The sequence below is a fragment of the Pelobates fuscus genome, chromosome 3 (assembly GCF_036172605.1).
Source record: "Pelobates fuscus isolate aPelFus1 chromosome 3, aPelFus1.pri, whole genome shotgun sequence".
NCBI classification, from domain to species: Eukaryota; Metazoa; Chordata; class Amphibia; order Anura; family Pelobatidae; genus Pelobates; species Pelobates fuscus.
In genome coordinates this window covers 309,030,113-309,057,538 of record NC_086319.1, presented here as the reverse complement: position 1 = coordinate 309,057,538, position 27,426 = coordinate 309,030,113, and the positions used below count along the sequence as shown (strand labels likewise).

Here is a 27,426-nt window from a genome sequence, read left to right as displayed (position 1 = left end):
CAGTGACTGTGACAAATCTTCGGTGTTCCCGTTAAAACACTTAAGGTAAGACTGCATTGCGTGACTCCAGGCACCATAACAATATTAGATAAACTTTTTATGGTGCCCGGAGTATTACGTTAAGGGACAAGAGTGTGTGATTGATTGTGCATAATAATGATACACCAGATGTTCCCACAAAAAATAATTAAGTGGTCAAGAGAATGGTCCTTGTAATGATGCCATGTTTGGCTGCTGTTCTAATCAAGTGCACAGAACATCATTTGCATCATGCAGATTTTCACATTCTACTTGAGTGCACAGAGCTTCACGTTCTACAGATGTTCACTGCATAATGTTACCTTCTATGTTCTATTTAAACCCAATAAAGTGACAAACATCTTCAGTACAGCCAAACACTCAGTAACAAAAAAAAAGTAGCCCAAGACAGGAAAATAATTCTTTATATTTTAAACTGTACTACTAGGGATAAGATTTATTACCATTACAGCCAGAACAATCACAGGTGAAAAAAAAAAAAAAAAAAAAAAAAAATCACCCTCAATCACTTATTAGAAAGAAAATAAATAATCATAAAAAAAAAAAAAAAAAAGAAGATTGGTGCACTACATAATTGAAACTGCTGGCCCAAAACCAAATACATATAATATAAATTTATAAAATATCCCTTTACCATTTTTAGATTTAAATTCTCTAAATTTGAACAACTGCATCTCCCAGAATGACATCTTTATATCTCATTAAGACTGCAAACGCCTGACGTTAAACTACAAATCTATAGTTCTCGCTTTTCTAATTCATAACCCAGAGGTAAATGCATAAACATATTGGCAAATGTATATGCTGGGAGTGTAAAATATTAACATGCTTAAAAGTTGAATAAAAAAATGAATTATTGCTGGAATGCAAGTATCTTCAATAAAATAGCACATGCCTTATTAGAAGATAGTCAAAGAGTGTTTAACTCCGGAAGGAAATGGTATAAAGCTTTAATTTTTAACCGTCCCTTGAATGTCTATCAAGCAATAACATTTTCTGTAATACAAAAGCAAAAACCCACAAGTGAGCAAACCCAACTGACCTACACACACATATTAATATTATGTCTAAACCCCTAAAAGACAGGTTTAAAAGACTAATGCTTCAACTTTAGTTACATTTACTAAAGTGCACATTTATGGAGAATAATTATATCTGTGAACATTGTGAAATTACCTTTTTTTTTTGTTTTGTAATTTGGATTGCTTCAAGAAATCTGTATTTTACAGCAGCTAATGCCTGCTATTTGCCTTTATTTGCAAACCTTTCTACAGTGGATCGATTACCCGGCTTTGATTGTGAATATATCAATCTTGTGGATAATCAAGAAAAACAGAACCACTGGATTATAGACATAAGTGGGTGGGGGAGTGGCTACATTTAGAGTGTCTCGACACCAAATACCAATACATACCTGTGAAACGGAAGGATTGTGCACTTTAAAGATTCATAAACAGCAATTTTCGTACAGTATGCATAAAAAGAAGTTTGCCTGGTACCACTGCGGAATAGTATAATTTTGCATTCCTTCAATTCTGCTGGTTATACCAAGGCCTTCAAACTTATCCAACTATTCAAAATATTGATTTTACAAACCCAGAAAACATATTTATAAAACTAAACAAATAGGTTAAATCAGATCCCACATCGCAAATGATGCAAAGCAGCAACACTGCTGAGGTTTGGGTGCATCACAAGGAGTGCAAAAGATGTAAAAGTTAGAAAATCCATAATTCAACACCAACAAAACAAACATTTTGTTTTAAGTTCACAACCACCTCAAAAGTAGTTTGAGAACATGGCAACTTGACCAAAATATAAAACGTTACCTCTCCCTACCTATTAAACTTGTGAGAAAAAAAAAAAAATTATATATCTTTCAACTTTACCAGCAACAAGGGTCCAATTTTAGACAAAAAGAAAATAAAAGAAAAAAAAGCGCCTAACCATATAAATGTACAGTGCATATTGTAATACATTCATGTTAATTCCTATATGGCACTCAGTAATTCCAGAATTAATTTAGGTTAACATTGAATAATGCTGCATGAGTCAAGATCAGAAAAGGACTCATTCTGCCACTGTGCATCCATTCGATATTCACATTTTGTGGAGAACCACATGTGGCTACATATTCATAGCCACAGGTAATACAACTGAACAGACCTTGATGTTCCCTGTGTACGTAACATTATCATTCTCCATAAGAAACTTAGTGAACTGCGATCTCCGCTTTGTGCTGAAGATAGGCTGACGGCAACACCTAATATGTAACACATGGTGATAAAATCCTTACTTTATGTTCTGTTTTCCAAGGATTTTGCCATTTATAGAACTAAGGTCATCTGGATGTTATCTTCCTGGGAATATTTAGCAAAACCATAGCGACTGACTGCACACCATGTGGCATGCAGCTAATTCATTTTTACATGAAAGTTTTCTGTAAAAGTACCTCATTGATTTAAGTGTTACCTGCAGGGTTATTGATATTGTTTCACCAGTGGAATGTTTCCTGTAATTACAGCATTCATGCAAAAGTCTTTATATAAAAACTCTTTGGCATGTATAAGACAAGCACAAATGTGCGCGCACACACACAAAAAACCCCCACCAACAAAACAACTTGAATTATTAAAAGAAAAATATATATCTATATCCATTTGGAGAGTAGTTCTAGCTTTGCATCTTCATCCGTGGAGTTTCCAAGAGTTGAAATCGGAGTGTTTAGCGAAAGGTTTAAGCCAATTAATCTGTGTAATTTCTCAACACACCGGGGAGCATGTAGATACAAACAGACTTATATTTCAGTCTTCGAGGCCAATGAAACTAAACTCCACTCCACACGGTCTCTGACAGCGTTCTTGGGAACCAGATGCCGGGGGAGAAACAAGTTAAGTGTATTTACCTGAAAAAGAAAAGAAGAAGTGAAATCTGTCATTTGTGTTTAAGTACAAAGCAATGTTATATAAAATAAATGATTGCATAGAAACAAATACAGTTTTCTAAACAGGATTAAAGAATGAACTGCAACAAGGAAATTGCTAGCTTTCTAAATGATCTGTGACTAGAATCCATGGAGTGCGAGGGGAGACAGGAGAGCAGTTAAGATAGAAAAGAAAAAAAAAAAAAAAGGATAAAAAATGTAAAACCAAATTTTATATATATATATATATATATATATATATATATATATATATATATATATATATATATATATATATATATATATTAGCAACTTCCCATGCATACGTCCCAAGTGTCCCTTTTTAGGAGGGCTCAAATCCAGTTGTCCCTCTTTTCTATTCTAACAATTCTTTTCTATGAGTTCCATATTGGTGTTGTGTCTGAGTATATAACAGAACTCCACAGCTAGAATACTCACAGTAATGGGTCTTTAAACTACAATAAATGTGTTTAGAAAGCAGTCTGTGTAAATAAGATACAGTGTAAAATTACATTTTAGTTGTATAAATTATTAGTAAGTCACCTAAACATTCTCAAAACAGCCAGCCACTGAATTTACACGCCTATTCACATCCCTAATTACACCCTTAAAATGAAAATGTATCTCTTTGTCTATTTGAAATGTTGGGAGGCATGCACGTGCCCAGCTGGGAGGATAAGCAATGTCTGGTAATTCACCAAGAATAGAAATTTAAAGTTGTCCCAGTGTTTTAATGCATGCAATTTCCATAGTAATCCAACAAGGAGATTTTTCTTTAAAAAAAAAAAAAAAAAAAAGAGTCAGACAGGATTTTTGGAAGATATTCAGATACAGAACATTACACAACACATCAATTTCACTCTTAACCCAAACACACTTTATATAATTATTTTGCAAACCTAAGAACATTTCAATAGCCCACAGCCATCTTGAAACAATAATATAATCATTATTGTTGGAAAGGCTCTCTTGGCTAAAGCTCTTAAGGTCAAATTAAGCAATGCTAAGAATCAAAAATGCAAGGTGAATACCATTTCATGTAGTATTTACTTAAATGAGAGCGGTCAGAATTTACACCACCAAATAAAGCTTTGAAAATCACTCATAACTGGAGTTAACCTTTTTCATGAGATTCTCCAATTTCTTTTAAAATGTATAATAGATTTAGCAAATTACATTAAAGTCAAGTTCAGAGAGGGCACGGGCAAGCATTGCAAATGATGAATAGAAATAAAAACATTGTTTTATTTCTCATCTTCTCTGTAGGATGTCTCAGTGCTGACTGCCAGGTGCAAAAGGTCAGCGCGTATAATATTAATTAAGAGGTAGCCAACATGGAGGCAGATGGAGGCACCCGGTTTCAGGATAAAGAGGTGTGGGTTTCTACATTTAATTTAATTTTTCGTACCTCAAACATTTGTTGAACAGACATAAGTAAACATGCTAAACATTATGTGAAATTACAGTTCCTCTTTTTTTCTTTTAATTCTTTATTTTTAGTTGTGCAGGTGGTTACAGGTTTCCAAACATACGCCACAACAGCATTATTCAAGAATGCCAAAAAGTTAGACAGTGGCATGAGAATATGCACATTTTGTAGTTTTTTTGTGTATATCAAGCTTAATTAAAATGTTACAGACAGTCAAGTTGCAGGCGTTATACATACATCTATATCTAAGCGGTCTAGCGATTTCACATACGGGCTACGTGTGGGATAGTCATGTAGCATAAAGCACTCCCTGGAGTATAAGGTGATAATGCTCAGCTATGTCCCATGTCTTTATGTACTAACGGCAAGCTGATACAAGCTAGGTTGTCATGTTTAAGCAGCGAATAACTACCAAACTCATGAGCAACGAAAGCTAGCTATGTGTGAAGGTATTAAGCTGAGCTGCACGGTATTCTCCATTACGTGTTGAATACTACCCTTCAAAATTCATTTAAGTCTATTCTTGTTTGTGTGCACTATCCCTGCTTGTTTCAAGACGGTTCATTAAAAGTTTACTTAAGGTTTCATTAGGCAAGCTAATAGAGTACAGTTGCACAGGCATATGCCTGTATAAAACAGTAGCTTATTTTAAGTTGAGTACTCAAGAAGTATATATTATACCACCAGGCAGGTTGTGGCTAGCTAGGTTGTTAACTGCACTAGGGCATCAGTCCAATATTAACTACAGCCTCAATTATAGTACCGGTAGCGGAAATGTCCATTTGGGGGTACCCACAGCCAGGATTCATGTTGGGAAGGCTGTCAGCGACGGGTCCATCGGATACTGCCTTAGGTGCCGTCTGTCATAAGGAGCTGGGGTACCTGTCGGTTTTGGCATCAGGGATTGTGGTGGTCAGTGTCCTTTGCTCCGGCATATAGATAGTCCTCATATGGTACCTCGGTGACCGTTGCGTCCTTGGGACCCACTACAGGTTGAAGTGTCTGCGGTCCTATGTGGACTTTTTTTCTCTGCCGGTATGCGAGTGTGGGTATGATGTGTTGCAGGTCTCGGTAATCAGGTGTGGTCACTGCCTCAGTGTTGGTCTGCGGTATGCGTGATAGGTAGCTCTAGTGAGGTGGCTCGGTCAATGTAGGCGCTGGATCCTCTGCTGGTGAGTAGGTCTGCTTGCAGTCTGGTAGATGGCAGAACCACAGGTCTCTGCCGCTGCCCCATCGTGGTTGCATTAAAGTGCCCTGGGTGGTCGTGGCTCTGTTCGTGGGGGTTCTCCCTCAGCGCGCAGTCTTTGGCGGTTTGCTGGTTAGGTGCATCTGTCGGCCATTTTGTCAGGGCCGCGTGGTAGCTGCTGGCGCCTAGTCGCCCATTAGCACTGCCATGAGGTCGCCTGCCCGGTGGGGGCCGGGATAACCCCCGCCGGCCCATAGGGGGGGTAAACGGGGCCGGGGACCCAGGGTTTGTAGCGGTTCTCAGTCGTTGCCGGGACGGAGAGCGAGGCAGCGGCCGTCCGTCCCTCTCCCCTCCCGGCTAGGCCTCAGTCTTCCCAGCCCCGAAACATCTCACCAGGACCCGGTCCACCCAATATCAGGTGTTCCAGCTACACCGGGACACTCCAGGACCAGGTATCTCGCACTCTCAGGGGGTTCCAAGCTAAGTTTCATGGGTGTTTTACCCCTTATTAGATGAGTTTCCCTGGAGCTGTATTAACTTGCAGCCTGCTGGCATGGCGGCCCGGCCCCGCCCCCCCTACAGTTCCTCTTTTAATCATCATTGTATATTTCTTGCCTTAGCGCAGGCTTCCCCAAACTCCGGCCCTCAAGATGTTGCTGAACTACATGATTCTCATCCTATCCATTTCATTCATAGAATCATGGGAGTTGTAGTTCAGCAACATCTGGAGGGCCTGAGTTTGGGGAAGCCTGCCTTAGAGGGACAGTCCAGATCCCTAAAGCACTTTAGTTTACTGAAAAGTTTCATATGTGAAGAGTGTGTCCTCTTTTTTTCACTTTACAAAAAGTGCAGATTTCAATATAAATGTGCACTTTCTAAAACGACCTTGTCTCCTAACTACACTACTAGCTGTCAAGCAGACAACTGATCCTGTTACTTCCTGGTTTGGTAAGCTCAGTGGAGCTAAACTAAAAGAGGCAGCAATTACCAGGAGCACCTGCCTTGCAAAGACTTCTCATTAAGCTGCACTGTGCAAGTCTTTGGACAGACACAAAAGGTTTGGGCTGGGGATGAAAGAGGGAGCTTTCAATGGATGCAGACAAGAGATATGCAGCTTTTACAGCATTTTGTTTAAATACACCCCAATGAAATGGTAGATCTACTAGACAGTGATATTTTTTTTTTTTTTGTACTTCGTCAGTGGAGTGTCCCTGTAACCCAGGTATTCTGCTCTTTTTACACTGCTGCTGACTACACCAACCTTATTACCTGGGTACCTTTTGATAATCACCAATATAATAAACTGAAACAGGATTAAAATAAAAGTTTGGGTCTTAGAAGAACCTGCCTGGTAGAACTTTCCAGTGGAGGCCTGAACGATCTGGATGTCTGTGGTATGTTCTAACAAGGTTGCACTTATTCTTCCATTTCCACCAGCCATTAGTCACACACTGTGACAACATACATTAGTAAACATTTTGCTGCAAACCTGACACCTCTAGAGAATATATACGGTAACCAACTGGAATCTTGCCCTCTTGCATTCAAGTTTTTTTGTATACTCCCTCCACTCTAGAAAGAGAGATTGCTACACAAAAGCTTGAAATGTTACATGCTGGCTCTTTATCACATTGAATAAGTAGTGCCAATCTGCTTTCTAATAAAGAGCATGCAAAATGTCATTAAGCTAGCAATTCCGATGCAAATATCCCATGCCAAAAAACAGACGTAACAAAATAAAGCAAGGTAATTAAAAAAGGCACACCTGACAGCTTCACTATAATTCGAAAATGTATTACGCACTAGAAATACACAATGACCTTTCGGAGTTTCATTTCAGTTACAGCTGTTGACTTATTTTCGCCAACTGCGCTTATTTTTTTAAAATAATTTTACTGTAGATAAATTATACCCTCAGTCTTGCAATTTGCTGTCATTCATGATGGTAGAAGGTATTAACACAGAGCAGTGAAGGGTTAATAATATTTTGTGTCCATGGACAGTTAGATCTTCAAAGCAGAGAACTATCTGATAGGTTATTCTGTCTCATAAATCCATTAAAAGCAAAGGTTCTGGCACATTTTAAGCTTCATTGTCTAAACTGTTGTACGTGCTTTAAATAATGAGAACAACATTTTTTGACTTCAAAACTACCTGCCAGGAGCATAGAGGGAGAAATAAAACCTCAAACACTTACAAAGCACAACCAGTCTTGCAATAAGATCAATCAACTTTTTGTTTTTTTACACCTTAATCAAAAAAGGCACCACTTCTCCCTCCTGAAAAGCTTCTCCCTGTGGCCTAACAAAGGCCTTGTCATATCTGAAGGACAGGTCGTTCTACAGCATAAGATTATTCTTGGCTGGCCGTTTACAAACGGCATTAAAGCAAATGCCATGAACGGAGACTTCATGGTGAATCACTCAAGGTTCTCTCCTACTCGGCCAACCTAAGATAAGCAAGTGAGGCTAATAAATGCATATATTATGAAAGCTTGGATTGGCATCACTTCTGGGGCTCTGGAGTAATGCACATTGTATCTTTGCAAAATTCCAGTAACCATTTCACAAGTAAACCTAACATGTATTTGAATGCATTGCTACCACATAATCATGTTGCACAGAGCATTCATTAGAGAAATCTGTTCAGGGACACATTTTTTTTTATTTTTATTTATTTCTTTATCCTGAAAATTCTGTAAAAAGTAAAAGACTTAAAGCGACACACCAGGTACCAGGGACTTTAGTCTTACTCTTTGTAGGCTTTGTACACAAATTTGAAGACTGCTGTGCCATAAACCTTTTTCTTCAGACACAACCCTATTAAAAGGATACTTCAAAGCCCAAATTTAACTAAAAGTGCGGGTGTAACATATGTAAAGGCAGTATGCCTGGAGTGGTGTTCATGGTTTTGGTAAACCTCTAGCTGCTTCCTTCCCAGCTACCTCATGACATTCTGTCAACGGTTGGAACCTGGTTGCTAGGTTACCTCAAACAGCTTCAGGTAATTTCTCAGCTTCGGAATTAATTGTGGCACAGGTGGAGATTAATCTGTTCTGTAAGTAGGTAGTCTGACCTGTGGTCAACCTTCTCCGGTTCTCTTCTCTGTGACATCATACATTCGGCCTAAGTTTGGCCACACTAACCTTCCATCCTCCAAGCACCAGAATTATTTTCAGAGTGGTACTGGGTAGTTTAGTGGTGTTGCCATGATGAATGCATTCTGAATACACCACAATAGAAAGTCAACATGTGTGCGATGATATATTAGACTAAAATCACCCAGACCACCTCATCTGAATAATGTAGTCTGTGTGCAGTAGCCCTGTCGTTTTAAACATGCAGTGTTTACATTGCCGAGTTAAACACTCCTCTAGAGACTGTCTTCCAAACACCTGAGGCGCTTCCTCTACAATGACCAAGTGAAACTCAGTCATGTGACCAAAAAATGCAGCTCATAAGAAATCATAGGTCACATGATCATGCATTTTGGATACATGTACATCAGACAAGAGGAGCACTAGACTGGACTATTGGTTTGAGAGCGACACCCACCAGGTAACATCGCTGGAAGTGGAACTAGAGGCAGACCCTGAGGGAGTGTCATGCAGGAGAAAAGGAAAGTTTATTTTCTTTTCTTTTTTTTTTTATTGTACTTTGGGGGTGGGGGGGCTTAGAACTACATATGGACACGGGCACTAGAGCATGTTAAGAATACAGGTTGGTATTTCTAACACTTTATTGTTTCTTTGAAAACAATACTATGTTAAATTGTATGGTTACTCGTCAGTCTAAAAGTATGTGTCTTTTCTTGATTTGTTGAGTTTTTTTATAGATATATTACATGGATAATCAAATGATAGGTAACTGAATCTGAACGAACAGAAAAATATGTTTGTATTATAGCTTTGTATAAAAGGGCTGCTTCACAACACAAACGAGCGACTTCGTGATTTATGAAACAATAGAAAAATATGCGTGTGTGAGCGCTCCAAAAAACTCTAGAATAGTTCCAGCACAAAGATATCTAATAATCACAACTACAAATATACATCACTTTAAAAAATAAAAGAATAAAATAAATATATGTGAACCACCGTGTCTATTATTGTCCAATTATATGTCTGCACATAAACAGCAGCTTAACCAACCGAACTGTATAACGGTAATACACAGTGTAACTCCAAGGTAGTTACAGAGTAACTTTGAAACATGCAACTAGGGAATGAGTAAAACACAACACCCAGCTCAGCTGTAGGTAAAAGTAATATGTAACATACAATTTTAATGGACTTAAAAATATAAAAATACAACAATAAACAATGTATAAGCTATGCAGGCTTGGGAACGTACTCAGAATACCCCTAGCTTTGCCATATTAGCCGGGAAGGTTTTAGAGCTCCATATTCCCACCCCTATTGATTGCATGCATTCACTTTTATTTTTTATATAAAATCATGTTTCATTCAGGGATATTTTATTTTCACTTGGCATTTCTCCAGTGAAGGGGCCCCTCAATGGAGTTAGATGGACAATTTCCTTGGAACCTGCATATCTTATACATTGTTTATGGTTTTATTTTTATATTTCCAAGTCCATTAAAATTGTATGTTCCATATTACTTTTACCTACAGCTGAGCTGGGTGTTGTTTTTTTACAGATTCCCTAGTTGCATGTTTCAAAGTTACTCTGTAACTACCTACATTGGCCCCATTCAGATTCAGGGCCAGATATACAACGACTGGGGGAATGAGCATGTGTAAAGGATAGATACCTCTAAACATTTCAAGTTTTTAGGAACACAGTGAGACTTGTTAATGGGAGAAGTACTGTGAAACATACACAGAATACCCTACATGCAACCAATAACAAATTCACATTTATCATTTTTATGAGGGTATTTTATTGTCCCCTCATACAAAATCACAAAACGTTTTGAGCGTCCTGAGCAGAGATACATCAAGACGTAAAAAGCACACAGGGATATGGGTTGAAAATGAGGACACAGGTGGCAATTACCTATATCTGTATTTGACATCAAAGACTGCTGATTCTTCATCATCGTAGTTGTCCTCATTAAGGGGAGTCATTTCTACTCTTTCGGCTGGAGTCGTTATGATGTCATATTTACGGATTTTTCGTATTTTCTTCCCAGACCTGAAGAGAGTTAATAAAAGAAAATGTGCTTAGAACCGTGCATCAGGGAATACATGAATAATAACAAACAGTAACCTAGACAAAACATAGCATGATCAGCACTTCCCTCCTGACAAGGTTACAGTTCATCACTATTATCCTGTTAAGAGGTTGTGACGGTGAGAGCAGATCAGGTTTTAAATTAAAAGGACCCTTTCATAACAAACATGAAACATAGATATGCATGTACCAGCATGTACCAGGCAAGTGCTTACAAATCAGTATATAGCTGCTTGCTTAGCATTGTACGATGACTGAGTGCACTTGTGAGGAGGCAGATGCATATACAGAGCATGCCATCTTGAAGAATGCAATACCGTAATATCTACAACATAATAGAAAGTTTATTATAATAATAACAACAACTAGTATTTATATAGCGACTTTCTCCAAGTGCGCCTCAAATCGCTTTTCAGCACACACTCTCGGAATTAACCAAATCATATCAGCAGAACCTATAGATTATGTGCACAAATATCTGAAGAGGACCTTACGTGAAGTTTGTTAGACATCATACCCCTTTGAGGTTATATTTTATGATACATTACTTTAATGCAGTTGTGCATTTACCAGAAATGCATTAAGAGGCTCAAGTGATAACAATGGGGGCTTTAGGATGGTGGTTATTGGCGGTCACACTGTAGAACAAGTAGACTCTCTGGACTTTAGACACGTTTCAGGCCTCTTTATTGAAATATAAACAGCCACAAGCAAGTGTAACTATTGCTTTTCAGTCCTTATAATTGACTTATCAAATAATATCCCTGGTATGCAGTGGCGTACATACCAGGGTCGCAGGGGTCGCGGCTGCGACCGGGCCCGGCCCACCAGGGGGCCCGGCTGCCCCTGCGACCCGGTATGTACCCACAGGGCCAGCCTCTTCTGCTGGGGGGCCCAGGAGCCGGCCACCTCCGGGCCCCCCGAGGCTGGCCCTGCTGTCGGGCGCGCGAGGGAGCACTGTCCCCTGGGTGCTCCCTCTTCAGCTCCCTCGCGCACCGCACTGAAACCGGAGCCGGAAGATGACGTCATCTTCCGGCTCCGGTATCAGTACGCGGCGCGCAAGGGAGCTGAAGAGGGAGCACCCAGGGGACAGTGCTCCCTTGCGCGCCCGCCAGCCGGGTGACCAGCAACACCACTGGACCCCAGGGAATCCCCCCAGCTCTCACACAGGTAAGGAGGCTGGGGGGATTAAATTAAAAAAAAAAAAAAAGAAAAAACGAGTGTGTTAGTGAGTGTGTTAGAGAGTGAGAGTGAGAGTGAGAGTGAGAGTGAAAGTGTGAGTGTGAGTGAGAGTGAGAGTGTGAGTGTGAGTTTTAGAGTGTGAGTGTTAGTTTTAGAGTGTGAGTTTTAGAGTGTGAGTGTTAGTTTTAGAGTGTGAGTTTTAGAGTGTGAGTTTTAGAGTGTGTCTGTCACTGAGTATGTTTGTGTGCGTCTGTCACTGAGTATGTGTCTGTCAGTAAATGTGTGCGTCTGTTCATGAGAGTGTGTGTGTGTCAGTAAATGTGTGCGTCTGTTCATGAGAGTGTGTGTGTGTCAGTAAATGTGTGCGTCTGTTCATGAGAGTGTGTGTGTGTCAGTAAATGTGTGCGTCTGTTCATGAGAGTGTGTGTGTGTGTCAGTAAATGTGTGCGTCTGTTCATGAGAGTGTGTGTGTGTCAGTAAATGTGTGCGTCTGTTCATGAGAGTGTGTGTGTGTCAGTAAATGTGTGCGTCTGTTCATGAGAGTGTGTGTGTGTGTGTGTGTGTCTAAAGCACTTACCTTTCTCCAGCGCCGGGCTCCCTTGGCGCTGGGGATCTCTCCGTCCCGATCCGCCTCTCAGCTCCGAATGCACATGCGTGGCAAGAGCCACGCGCGCATTCAAACCGCCCATATAGGAAAGCATTACTCAATGCTTTCCTATGGACGTTCAGCGTCTTCTCACTGTGATTTTCACAGTGAGAATCGCAGAAAATCCTCTAGCGGCTGTCAATGAGACAGCCACTAGAGATGGATTAACCCTCAGTGAAACATAGCAGTTTCTCTGAAACTGCTGTTTTCAGCTGCAGGGTTAAAACTAGAGAGACCTGGCACCCAGACCACTTCATTGAGCTGATTTGATCTGGGTGTCTGTAGTGGTCCTTTAAGTGTATGTGTTTATGCATGCACTGGCGTACATACCGCGGTCGCACGGGTCGCAGCCCTGCGACCAGGTGCCCGCCCGCCATGTGTTGCGGTCCCAGCCCGCGCAGAGTAAGCGGGGGGGGGGCCCATAGATCAGTTTTCGCACCGGGGCCCCATGGGTTGTGTGTACGCCACTGCTGGTATGGAATGAAATGTTGAGCGTTACTGCTTATGTTGGCTTGCATCTAAAACCCAAAGAGTATGTTTATTCTTGGTGTGATGTTCTCTCAGAAAAACCAAAACCAGTCAAATGTATAACCCTGGGGGGGGTCATTCATATAGAGATACATAGACATTCATCTATTGACACACATTCAGTTTCTCCAACAGATCAGAGCAGGCATGTATAAAGTACAACACTGATAACTATGAAGGATCTCCATAATCCAAGTCTCACGTTTTGAGATAACCAGCCAGATTCCCACAGCTACCCCTAGCAATGTCTAAGGGATTTCACAAAACTTGACGAAAGAAGCTTCAACCTTTTATTTTGATAGGCTTTATCACCAGTCAAAGAAATCCCTGCTTTGTCTTATGAAATACTCACATTGTCTGCTTTGGCATTTCAATGGAATTCCAATACAATATGAGTATTTCATGAAGTTCATATCTCTCTAAAAGATCAAAATGGTAATCCTTGGGACCAGTTTTTCTATTCCCCTAAAGGCTGTGCATGCGCTTTCCTTCAGTTAGCGCAGCCATCTTGGGGAAAAAATGCTCAGTTCCCCCGAACATGCACTTAAACACATTTTTTGTCACTTATGTAGCATTCGGCCTACCCGAATACACACTCATTACACAGCCATTATATGATGAGACATATGCAAAATAAATAAATTGAATGCATCTATTCAGCTGGCTACTGTAATTCTCACTATTATTCATTAAAGCACATCACGTTGGTAAAAACCCGTTTTCATACAACAAAGACCATTAAAATAAAAATTTTGATATTACTATACTACCTACATCATATGCACAGCAATTGGTACATTCTACCAGACAGTTACTTCTTATAGAGGTCTTCATGAGAAGGAGCTTCTAGTGACTGTTGGTCAAATAAATCACTAGAGACATGGTTTTAAACAAATGTAAACATTGTGGTTTTTCAGGAAATGCAATTTTTAACATGGTCTTTAAAACAGACAGGGTTTATGCACCATAACCATGAAGAAAAATCTATAGGCTTCAATGCAAAATATATAATTACATTTATTCCCATAAAATTAATGTGGCAGATACTCCGCACCATGGTTTCATCAGTACAAGTCAAATGACTAATTGGAAGGCATAAATCCTTTGTATAGAACAATTTACGCAACAATTTACGCAAGGGTTTAAAATGTACTGAAATTCATCACAAGTACACTTTATAACAGTACTACTGTCCAGTTATTAGGAGGACTGTTGGAAAATCAGACATCCCACTAGAACAATGATTGACTTCACAAGTCAGCAGTCCTTAAAGGAGCACTATAGTGCCAGAAAAACAAACTTGTTTTCCTGGCACTATAGGGTTATTAGGTCCCCCCTCCCTCAGGGCCCCCAGGTTAAAACCCTTTCAGCCACTTACCTTGATCCAGTGCAGGGCTCCCTCGGCGCTAGTGACCTCTCCTCCCTCTGCTGACATCAGAGCCCGAGTGGAGCCCGAGTGGAGCCAAATGCGCATGCACGGCCAGAGCAGCGTGCACATTCAAACCACCCATAGGAAAGCATTACTCAATGCTTTCCTATGGACGTCCAGCATCATCTCAGGGAGACTGCCTCTAGAGGCTGGATTAAGCCTCAATGTAAACATAGCAGTGCCCGGCACAGAAGAAGGGCATGCGGTAGAGACTGCAGCATTCTCCTTGCGCATGGCTGGGTTTATTAGGTCGATTGGGCTGTTCGCTGATAGAACCTCCGCCTGGGGCTGTGCGGTGTGAGTGATAGGCTGCTGCGTTTGCTCTGCCCGGGGCTGCAATCCGGCCCCAGAACGTTGCACATATCTTGTCGAAGGCAGCATTAAACTTAGTATCCCATGTCGGTTCAGGGTGTTCCCTTGCTCCGTCGGCCATGTTGGTTGCAGCCCAGGAGTAGGAAGCGGCGGCATGTGTTGGTGGGATGCTCTCGGCTTTTTCCCCAGCAGGGACTGGGATTACCGCCACCGGTCCATTTTCAAATGTTCATATAAAATAGAGCAATCAAAACATAGCCTACTGGTAGAATATTCCTAACTTGGCTATTGTGGCCTGCATTTGAAATTCACTTTGAATTCATGATAATATACACTATGCTGAATGGTCAGGGATGGAGAGTTATTCACTAAACTGGAAATTGTGGAGTATTTGATAGCAAAGAAGCTATATTAAAAACATTATGCAACAAATATCTTGTTGCCAGCAAGTTCCTTCCTATTCCTATTTTAATAAATAACCTAATAGGGTTTTCAGAACTGAATTTATATCCTTGAAGCTTTGTATTCCTCAAGTTTGACTCATTCAGGCAGGGTTTTAGATGCATGTCACAGTAAAAGCACTGGTACCTTTCTACGTTAGACCTGAATGGTGCCTTTCTCAGGGTGAGTTGATTGTGTGGATGATTGCATTTTTCTGTGTATGTTTCCTTCCTTAAATAGATGTGTCGAGGTTAGCATTAGTGAGTTTCGGGAGAACACATGCCATTGAGCTTTTCATACTGTATGACGTCCTTATGGCACATCTGTGTAAACATATGTCATTCACCACCTCTTCTATGTCACTTGGGTTTTTGAACAAACACATTTGGTTTGTCTAAACACATTGTTGTTTGGATAGATTAACGTTAATGTGACACTTTTTTTTATTGTATTTGGAATCTCATTAACCCTTGAGGCTGGTTAACCCATTCACTCTCTGCATGGGTCGCAGTTTTTCAGCAGGGCATTGACACTGCTGTGATTTTGTTAATAGCTTTGAGCTCCTTCCTGCATTCCTTCAAACAGCTGATGCATTCTCTGTTCTATGTGCCCCATAATAACTAACACACAAGCTGCTGTCTATCACATGCATCCGCTTTGCCTTTGAGGCTTTTGATGTAAAATAATAGCTTGAAGCGGCATGCAGCCAGGTATACCACTACCTGCTGGACAATTGTCATTAAAGGTACACTTACAGGAAAGAATGAACTTCTATTTATGTAATTAAGCACCATATATATTTGTAACAGTGTTTTTCTGTGTTACTACATATCCCATGTCTGCCAGTTAGAATATTTTTTTTTTATATATATAAAATTTGTTTTCTTTTTTTATTATTTTCACGTTTATTTACTTATAATATATTATATACAATATATACACACACACACACACACACACAATATATATTGCATATACACACACACGTATGCAATTTAATTCTGAGTGTATTTTTATATTAATATACACATAATATAAAATAATATAAAATTACTATAAAAATACACTTCATATGACATACATATATTATATAGATATATATCTATATACATCTATATAATATATCTATATACATATATACACACATATACAAAATTATATTTTTAGCTATCATTTTTTTAATTTTATTTTACACATGCAGGTAGCCTGCCTATCAGGCAGATACTTTGACACCTATTGCGGCCATGTGACCGCTCTGTTTGAGCGATCACATGGCCGTGGGGTACTAATTCACGGGGTCCTAATAAGACCGGGAGCAACGCCGATCGCCGCCGGGCGAACTGCGGTAATCAGGTAAGTAAATAATACCATTATGACGGTTCAGGACTGTCATCGGTCCTCAAGGGGAAGTTTCCGATGACTGTCCTGAACCATCATCGGTCCTTAAGGGGTTAAAAACCACAATGTACTGATTTACACAAACATTTTCAAAATAGATTATTTATAGATTTTTATTTTTATTTTTTTTTAAACGTGTACAAGCACTTCTAGAAGGACATTCCTAATAAGAATTTCATATAGATGGATGTCTTGAAGGAACACTATAGTGTCAGGAATACAAACATGTATTACTGACACTATAGTGTCTTGAAGTGGCTGTCTTGGTTACCATCCCCACTCCAATCCAATGCTTTCCCATAGGGAAGCATTGGGAGGCTATTGCGCATGTGTGTTAAAACACTGCGTTGTGCCATTCAGCATCTCTATAGGGAACGTTCAGCTTCTCCTTACAGAGCTTTCAGATGCTGAATGCTAGTGACTGGACTAGAAAGCACCTCTAGTGCCAGACATTTTTGGATATGTTTGGGGTATCTTTTGCAATGCTATAGCTCAAACACTAGCTATATTTGGTTTTGTTTTAGTTTTTCTTTAGTAAATAGTAAGCTTTATCTCAGTTCTGGAATGCCTGTTGATTTTTGCATTTTTACTTTACCAATGATACAATCACACCGAGTGCTTTATAGATCAATTCTGTAGATTTCACAGATGTACAATATGTTACAGTTTGTGATACAAGATAACAATCTAGAAAAAGAAATAGATGAAATGGCAGAAAGACTACTGCCAGCTTTCCTTGTACAGAAAGATAACCCCCAAAGCACAAAAGAGTATTTTATAAAAGTCCCTGGTTTCGTATCCCAGTAAATGCTACTGAAGCATTTATTAACTTCTGCACTTCCTTATTCGCCCCATGATGCTCCAGGCAAATTCACGCATGCGTGGTTAAGTGCACACTACGGTGTTTGTTTAGTAGGGAGTTCACTTGGTTTACGTGGCATACCCTGGCTATGACTTTGAGAACTAAGCATGCAATACAAATTTAAAGCTCCTGTTCACAAACATAATGTGCTAAGAAAAACGTTGACACATTGTCATTAATTTGTATTGATAGTGTGATCACTAGAATATACATCACACATGGCCAAAATGTGGCTCATGAGCCGCACGCGGCTCTTCAGACCGTCCGATGCGGCCTGCTGCACTTTTCTGAGTCATGAGGCAGCACAGGCAGCTGCCTTAGGGCACACTAGCGCAGGGGAATGCAGTATCCAGCTGACCAATGTGGCAATGCACAGCGTTCCCGTCCTTCTGGTCTCTGCATGTAGCTTGGTCGAGCCACTGACTAGGGTAAAGCAACTGGTTTCTCCTCTCCCCAGTCTGACAGGAAGTGCACACACTGAGTATGCAGAATGGCTTCCTATCCGACCCAGGAAAGAAAACAAGTGCCTCTACCCCAGTCCACAGCTTAGCCACGCTACAAGTAAGCTAGTACTTGGTCGGGTGGGGGGGGGGGGGGGGGGGGGAGTATGGAAGGTAGACACATGGGCACGCTGGGAGAATGAGGGGAGTCATAGTATTGTTTTCGACTATATTTAAAAAATCGGAAAGAACAAAAATTGTATTTGATTTTTTTTGTCAATCTTTCTTTTGAGGCACAGTGACTATGCCTCAAAAAAAGAAAGATTGACACCATTTTGTTTTTTATTTTGTTCTCGCATGTTAACTTTTATTCTCTTGATTTTTTTTGTATAATTAACAAATTGGTTTGAAAACAATTTTTATCTGCAAACCAAGGGTACGACCATGGGGACCAAATTTGCCCCGAGCTATGCTAATTTATTTATGGCATTTTGGGAAGAATACGTTATTTTCTCAAGGCCAGAGCTCGGGACAAATCTGGTCCTCTACAAGAGATACATTGATGATATCTTTTTAATATGGAGAGGCACACAAGAATCCCTAGATACCTTTTTAAATAATTGAAATATTAACAATTGGAATATTAATTTAACATGGGAAATTAGCTCCGAGACTGTAAATTTTTTTAGATTTAAGCATCTACATAGAAGACAATAGGATAAAAAGTAAAACCTTTTTTTAAGACTGTAGATGTTAATAGTTTTATTAATCTTAAAAGTTGCCATTTTAAACCTTGGTTAACCAATATACCAAAGGGACAATTTTTAAGATTAAGACGTAACTGCACAGAAGATGAACAATATGAAGAACAAACAAAGATACTTATTAACCAACTAGTGGAGAAAGGATACAATCAAGACTTTTTAAATAATATTAAAAATGAAGTAGGACAAGAAATAAGAGAAAATATTTTAAAATATAAGAAAAAAGAACAAAAGGAAAACAATAAGATTGTACCGGTCATTTTTAATTTTAGTTCTCATAGCAAAAAGTTACAAAAAATTATGAAGACAAATTGGCATATTCTAGAACAAGATTATAGTCTACAGCAATATCTAGGAACACAACCCAGAGTGATATTTAGAGGAGCAAAACATATTAAACAAACTCTAACCTCAAGTTTTTTTAGATAAAGAAAAAAATCCTCAAAGTATATCCATGTTTAAAAAAGAAAAAGGTTTCTATTACTGCGGAACATGTAGGGGTTGTACCCCGAGAAAAAATAAGAATAAAAAAGTCACCCATTTTACCTCTTTTCAGAATAAGAAAACACATGAGATTAAATCATTCATAACGTGTAATTCAAAAAATGTGATATACATGATAATATGTCCCTGCGGTGTACAGTATACCATAGAGACTATTGAAAATAAGAATTAGGGAACACATGTATAATATAAATAGAAAATTTACCCTGCACAATGTCTCTAAACATTTTTTAGAAGTACATGGAGGAAACACTTTTGGTTTTTAATTTATAGGAATAGAGGCCGTAAAAACTCATTGGAGAGGGGGAGACATAGATAGCCTCCTTACCAGAAATGAGATGAAATGGATTTTTAACTTGGAATCATTGTCCCCCCCATGGCCTCAATATCGATTTTGAGATTAACTCATGTATATAATTTTATATGTTTTTTTAGATAATTTTAAAAGGATTTTAGATGAGCCATAAAAGCCTTTTTATTATATATATTTTTTAATATTGAATATTTTTTCCTTCCTTTCTAAATAGGTGTAGAGTATCCCTCTGTATAATTATTGTTTTATATGGAAAACAAGTATGTATTTAATGTTTTTTTTCCTTTGAACTAACCTATATTATTGTCCTGTAATGGAAAGTATAAGAGACTGGCAAATTTGTATGTAATTGGACTTTGAAAAATGGCGCCGGTATTACTTCCGGGTCCGGCGCCCATAACACGTCATAACGCAAGTAAACGTCTGGGCGATGACTGATGATGCACGTGCCAGACGTCATGACGCAACGTAAATCGGCAGACGCCCAAAGATGACGAAAGCGGAAAACATAGGGGACGCCAATGAAAGGGCGCCAAATTTCAGAGGATTTAAAGAAGAACTTGGAGATGAGAAGATTAGACCACTTGAGAAAGGCTGTGAGTGCCGAAACGCGTTGTGGTGCATTGCTTTTAAGGACATTTTACCTGTATTTGTTTAGGATTTATTTTTACAAAGTTATTTTAGAATAAAGAAAGTTTATATTGGATCTTGCCTTTTGGAGTTATTTGAAGAAGTATTTCCAAGTGCAGACCCACCATAATCGATACAGGACGTCCAAAGTTGAAAAATGTCATCTCCATACAAGCCCTAAGTCTGAGTCAGCTTGTTAAAGTGACTCAGCAATATGTGAGTTTAACCAGTTTAACGTTATACTTGAAAACCTTTTCTTAACAATGTTACCCTATGTTTTTGTGTTTTATGTTTTTAGATATTTCCATTGAACCAAGTCTGGTAAAATATTGTATTTGCATGAATTGAGTGCTCTCACCACAATTTTTCTTTTCACTAAATAAACAAGTCATACTAATAAAAATTTAAATTCAGATATTTGGTTCTGTTGAATATTCCAATAAATTTTATTGCAGTTCTTATATTTGTAAATTTTTACATGAGGCTCTTACAGTCACAAAGTTTGGCCAACCCAGATATACATCATTAGTGATGTCGCGAACATAAAATTTTCCGTTCGCAAACGGCGAACGCGAACTTCCGCAAATGTTCGCGAACGGGCGAACCGCCATAGACTTCAATAGGCAGGCAAATTTTAAAACCCACAGGGACTCTTTCTGCCAACAATAGTGATGGAAAAGTTGTTTCAAGGGGACTAACACCTGGACTGTGGCATGCCAGAGGGGGATCCATGGCAAAACTCCCATGGAAAATTACATAGTTGATGCAGAGTCTGGTTTTAATCCATAAAGGGCATAAATCACCTAACATTCCTAAATTGTTTGGAATAACGTGCTTTAAAACATCAGGTATCATGTTGTATCGATCAGGTAGTGTAAGGGTTATGCCCGCTTTACAGTGACAGACCAAACTCCCCATTTAAACGCACCGCAAATAACCGCAAACAGTCCATTTACACAACCGCAAACTCCCCATTTGCAAAACGTTCGTGTGTGGGGGTGCTGGAATGACGTGGGCCAATGGGAGCCTGAATCAACTTTTGGCTTCCACTGCCCCTTTAAGAGCGAGTTCGTGACTCGAGCCGTGCTCCTAGTGCCAGACGGGCCACGTGACCCATCACTGCGGTCAGTGCACGCGGCTAAGTCGGAAGAGGTGATCAAGCCGCATGCGGCTTGTGTGGAGGCAGGAGTGATCCAGCCACGCGCGGCTCAAGTTTAGGAGCCAGGATAAGGTAAATACAGCCACAACCACTTATCCCAACCAATCACACACACACACACACACACACACACACACACACCTTTCCTAACGTCCTATCCCATTAAAAGCATATTACCGTGTATTTAATAAAACAGATAGACCCCCTACTTCATCCAGGTAACCGATCGATGGTTCGATATTCTGAGCCCTCTCTGATTTACTGTACACGACTATTCGATATTCCCACAAATTTTATATAGCATTTTATGTTTGTTTGAGACCACCTTAAAAATATCGGATATCGCTAAAAATCATGATCACTATATACTTTCTCTACAAACCTCTAAAACGAACCAAACTACACATCCATCCGCTATACCACTTTATCCCACCTAGAACTAGTGCCCAGTTAAAATACTTGACTCTTACTTACCCACACTCAGTCATGCCACATACATTTCACCACTACTCTCACTGAATCCCTCTGACTACGCCTAAATTCATCTTCTACATCAAAACACTACTCCTAAGATTGGGTTGTATCCATGTCTCGGGTCTTTCATTTAGAATAGGGGCAGCTTCGGTCTCCTTCAACACTGACACTCCAGTGCATATTATTAAAAGATTGGGCAGATGGAAATCCTCAGTCTACAACCAATATATTCCTCATCCCAAGAAAGAAATGAGGAAAGCTTTTAACCCCTTAAGGACAGAGCTTCAGAAGCTTGTCTTTCACTTAATGACAACGGCATTTTTTGCTGTTGTTCTGTTCAACTGCAATTTACATTTTATCAATTTATTGCACCGACTCATATTATATACCGTTTTTTTAAAGGACAGAAAGGGCTTTAATTGATGTAACATATATCTACATAAATGCTTATTTATTATAAAAAAAAAATACAGAAAAATGCCAAAAAAATGAAAAATTTTGAGTTTTTAAAAGGTTTTTGAAAAATAATGTGTGCACAATTAGTGCAGGTTAAGGAAAGTAATTAAAAATAAATTCATTTAGTTGTTCTGATTTACAGAATATATAATGTGTCTGGGATTTTAAGGTTTTTTTGGTAGTTACAGGTCACAAAGCACAAGGAGTAAAATAAACTTTAAATGTGGAGCTATTTTAGAATTTGGTATGTTTGTCGTGTAAGCTTAATAGCCATAAAAGAAAACTGAAAAAGAAAATTGGCACACAAAAGTATATATTTATATATAGTAGACACCACAGGCTATTTACCTAAGGTTGTTTTGACACTTTCTACGTAGCCATTTAACCGCCAACCTTCAATTAAAACCCCCCAAATTATGCTCAGCTAAGTCTTCTGAGTAAAAGGACACCCCCATTGTATGTCTTTGGCACTATTTTGTTAAGCTACAGTGCCATATAGGAGACCTGTCCTTTTCAGTATTCACAGTAGAATTTTGAGAGACGGATTTAATGAGCCTATGCTTCCATTTGGGGTATTATAACAGTTTGACTGTTCAAACCCCCCCCCCCCCCCCCCAAAAAAGGCCTACCATTTGTAAAAGTAGACACTCCAGGGTATCTCATAAGGTGCATATTGTGCCTTAGCATGCCCCCATTTTTTCACCAGTATATGCCAAAGTATGTGGTAAAAAATAATTTTGGGCATTTTTTTTTCCATACGGATTGCATTTTTGCTGGGCATTTTGTATATGCCACTAAGTTCAAAACCCCAAAATTATGCTCAGCTAAGTCTTCTGAGTAAAAAGACATCCCCAATGAATGTCTTTGGCACTATTTTGTGAAGCTACAGTGCCATAAAAGAGACCAAGCCATATCAGTTTTTACCGAACTTTGAATTTTGATGCTGGGCCTATGTGCAATTTCCAAGCATCTTCGCAGGTTTTAAATTCAAACTACCTCACAAATGCCTACCATTTCTTAAAGTAGACACCCCAGGGTATTTCAAAAGGCATATTTTGAACCTTAGCGTGGGATCATTTTTCCGCTAGTTTGTACCAAGTGTAGTGGTAATAAGCGTTTTTTTCTGCCTTTTTGACACACAAAGTGAGTTTGCACAGTATATTTTGCAAACCTTATGTTTACTACCACTGTATAATACTTCATATGTTGCTCAGCTATGTCTGCTGAGTACAGCAATACCCCCGTATGTACCTTTGCCAGGTATATGTGGATGTTGAAGGGGCACATTTGAGACACAGCCATTCAGTTTTTTTCTAACTTTGAAGTTTTACGCTGTGTCCATGTTCCAATTTGGTTGGTTATTTAAACTTCCCCACAAACACATACTAATGAAGAATACACCCTGGGGTAATTCAAAAAGGCATATTTTGAACCTTGGCGTGGGATAATTTTTTCTCTAGTTTGTTCCAGGTGTAGTGGTAATGAGCGTTTTTAAAATGTATTTTTTAACTTTTTAAAACTTTTTTTACTTTTTAAAACTATTTTTTAAACTTTTGTTTTGCTTATTATTTTTTTTAAAGTTTCCTAAACTTTCTTAAAACTTTTTTTTTTTTTTTACAGATTTAACATTTTTCTAAGCTTTTTTTTACCATTAACCCATAACTAGCAGTAAGTAGCACTAACAGTAAATTCTCCATTTTCCCATAACTCCCACCCACCCCAGCTAGCAAAATATTTAATTATACAATATTTAAATTAGTTAATTAAATACATTTAACCCCTGAGGGTTAAAAAATAAATAAAAAGTTAATCGTCAGGGGTTAAAAAAAATTAGATCACAGTATAATACTGTGATCTGTATTTTGATCACTGTAGGCAGTGATCGACTGGCAGGGAAGGGGTTAATTTTTATTTGGACTGGGTAAAGGGTTTTTTTTTATTTTTTACTTAAACGTTATTAAAACTTTTTTTAACTTAATTTTGCAACTTTTTAAAACTTATTTTAAAACTTTTTTTAACGTGAACCCCTAGTTAGCCTAACACTAAATCCCCCAATTCCCCACTAACTTCCACCCTCCCCAGCTAGCTAAATTTATCATTTTAAAATATTTAAATTAATTAATAAAATAAATTTAACCCCTGAGGGTTACCCTGGTTTTCTTGCATAAACAGAAACAAAAGTGATTTAACTTCTCAAATGGCAGAATATTGAGCAGGGAGACTGCAGATGCATGATCTTTACACTAAACTGCATCATTAAGCTAAAATAGTTGAGATTCCTATAGTGTAATGTATAATTCACAAATTTATAACTGAACTAAAAAATTGAACATTGCAGGTTGGGAGTGATGAGCAGTGAATGTGGGGTTATGAAGCAAAATCCAATAATTGTATTTTAACAATGATAAATATGTTTAAGAAATATCCAACCAGCATAAATGCAACCTAACCTATACACAGCACCCAACGTGTCTGTGCTTCAAATGCCACTTTAAAAGATAAAGAAATTATGATTAGCTCTAAGAAAATAGAAGTTCTCTCATCAAGGTCATTTAAGAGCCAGAGGTGTGTTGCTAAGTCCTTTCTCTGTTACTTGAATGGTTAAAGCAATTCAAAGCTTTGAAAACCAGGGTAAAGTAATCCCAGTGTAGTTGTAACAGCAATAACTCACTAATCACAGCTAACTCAGCAGTTGATTTGGTCTTAAAAAGTTCCAAGAGGAAAACCGATTATAAATGGCCCTCTTCGTGACAATTTCTTCATTACGTTACTTGTATCTTCTTACCATGAAAACTGCACAAGAGGTAAAACTTCAGAGGAAGTGGTTTTGCATGCCGCCAAAAAAAAAATCTGGAGCCAATTTCAAAGGAAAATATACCCCTCTTTTAACAGGAAAACCATGTGGAGCGTAAGTTAACAAATATAATTATAGCAAATGGTCCCAATCTGGGCACATATGTGGAAGTTTGTTTTCAAGGATACGCAGTCCGTGCATACCTCAGTACTGTAGAATAACCGATTTACTGAAATAACATCAAATTAAAAAAAACACTCTGCATCATAGTCTTTATATTGAATACAAAAAAATTATTAAAATTCCCCATTGTTTCAGATCAGGCAATTTATAATATATACAATTAAATTAAAAATATACAAGAGGGAGAGAGGGAAAGAGGGAGAGAGGGAAAAAAAATACATTTTTTAGTCCACCTTCTATAAACAAAAATGTTTCAGGGTAGTTAAATATGGCAGAACATGTGCTGGTTTTGAAAAGCAGGACATCAATCAAGTTCCATATTAAATCAGGTAAGTTATCTTGTCAGGAGATTTAATATGCATCAACATAACCCGTGTGCCTATTGTGTGTCCCTTTAAATACTTTCTGCACATTTAGATACCGGAAGACCAACATTAAATCAGTATTTTGTGCTGTTTACAACCAACATCTGCAGTTCATGACAACATAAGCGATTAGGCAAAATTGATCTATTTTCACACTCTAAAGCACAGACGTCAGTCCAGATGTTTTTTTTAAAGTATCTGTAAGAGTTGCTTCAGCATACAGCTTCCTACATATGGAATCCCAAATGTTTTCCAGGACAAACAACCATCAATTTAAACAGCATATTGAACACACAACAAGCTGACATCATGCAGAATCTATTTTTAAAGAGTCTGTCACGTTCAGCTCTTTATATATTTTGCATATGACCCAAACGGTGACATGTCTGCTTTATGTGTGGCTGTCCAGGGGAAATAAACAAGAAACGTACTTACCTGAATCTCTGCCACCTTCCTCAAAAGGAGTCTTTTGAGGAAGGTCGCAGAGATTCAGGTAAGTACGTTTCTTGTTTATTTCCCCTGGACAGCCACACATAAAGCAGACATGTCACCGTTTGGGTCATATGCAAAATATATAAAGAGCTGAACTTCTTCAGATCTTGGTGCTTCAATCGCCAGGAGTCCTTGCAACTGTTCTACTAAATCATCCATACAACTGTTCTGTATCATCCATACATGAAAGTACAATACGTGCACGGGTGAGAGAGTCTGTAATTACCATGAGATCCTCCGTGGATCTACTATGCACAAGATTGATTTTTATGTAGCCCTCACTAGGGAAGTTGCTGCGAAGTGGCAACAGACCAAAGTGAAAGGTCTGCGGTTTGTCGGCTTCAGCTTTGCCCATAAGACAAAATAGTCCGAAAGTAGTAGTTATTCAGTAAACTGTAGTAAAATGAAAACCAAACTGTAAACTTTCTACTAAAATAGATGTGACTATTGCTGAATTTTGCCAATTGAGCGATTTTGAATTTCCTACATTGTACTCTTTAGTAAATAAACCCTATGCATCTTTAACACATTTTCAAAGCATTTTAAAGCATTGCAGTCATCAGTTACGCAGATTCCCACCCCCGAATTGTAACTTTTTAGTGTGTCACAGTTTACCTCCCCACACACGTGTGTATCTCCTATCACCTCCATTGTCTCCTATCACCTCCCTTGTCTGTGTGTGTTAAGCCCCCTTTTTGCATCTTAACCCTACCATGCATTAAGAAAGTCAGGTCCAGACACTCAGGATATTGTAAAAAGCAGATTTATTGGAACAAAGGAGAAACGTTTCCGCAGGTGTTCTATCAAATTTTCACCGGCACAGAGGCCTTGGCCAAGCATGACAAAGGCCTCTGTGTAGGCCAAAACATTGTTCCTTTGTTCCAATAAATATGCTTTTTGCAAAAACCAGAGTGCCTGGACCTGACTTTCTTCAGATCTGCTAATTTCGGATTTGCCAACACGGAGCCTGAGGCACCTGGATTGTATGTGAGAGAGTGGTATCTTTTTGTGTATACTACGTTAACCCTACCATGTGAATTTTCACCATCCGATTTGCTTTTAAACGCTCTGTGTGTTTATTACCTTCCTTACCAATTATTATTACCTTCCTTACCAAAAACTAATAAAAACTGTCAACATTGAAGTTGCCGTTTAGTAGATAGGAGAGTATGCTGGATCTTGTGTATTGTTTATTGTATAATATGGCCCCCAGCAGCACCCCATTTAAGCATGTTCAGGTGAGTGCAACCATCCCCCCATG

At 38.8% G+C, this 27,426-nt stretch overlaps 1 protein-coding gene across 1 annotated transcript in view; it reads right to left on the bottom strand.

The window, feature by feature from the left end:
- Positions 1-581: 581 nt before the first annotated feature.
- FAM174B (family with sequence similarity 174 member B) overlaps positions 582-27,426 on the bottom strand; it is a 57,060-nt gene continuing 30,215 nt past the window's right edge. Inside the window, exons 2-3 of the mRNA XM_063445624.1 lie at positions 10,617-10,754; positions 582-2,944 (exon numbers count right to left, since the gene is read on the bottom strand). Coding sequence (XP_063301694.1) covers positions 2,941-2,944; positions 10,617-10,754 — 142 coding nt within the window. The 3' untranslated portion in view covers positions 582-2,940. The remainder of the gene's footprint in view (positions 2,945-10,616; positions 10,755-27,426) is intronic.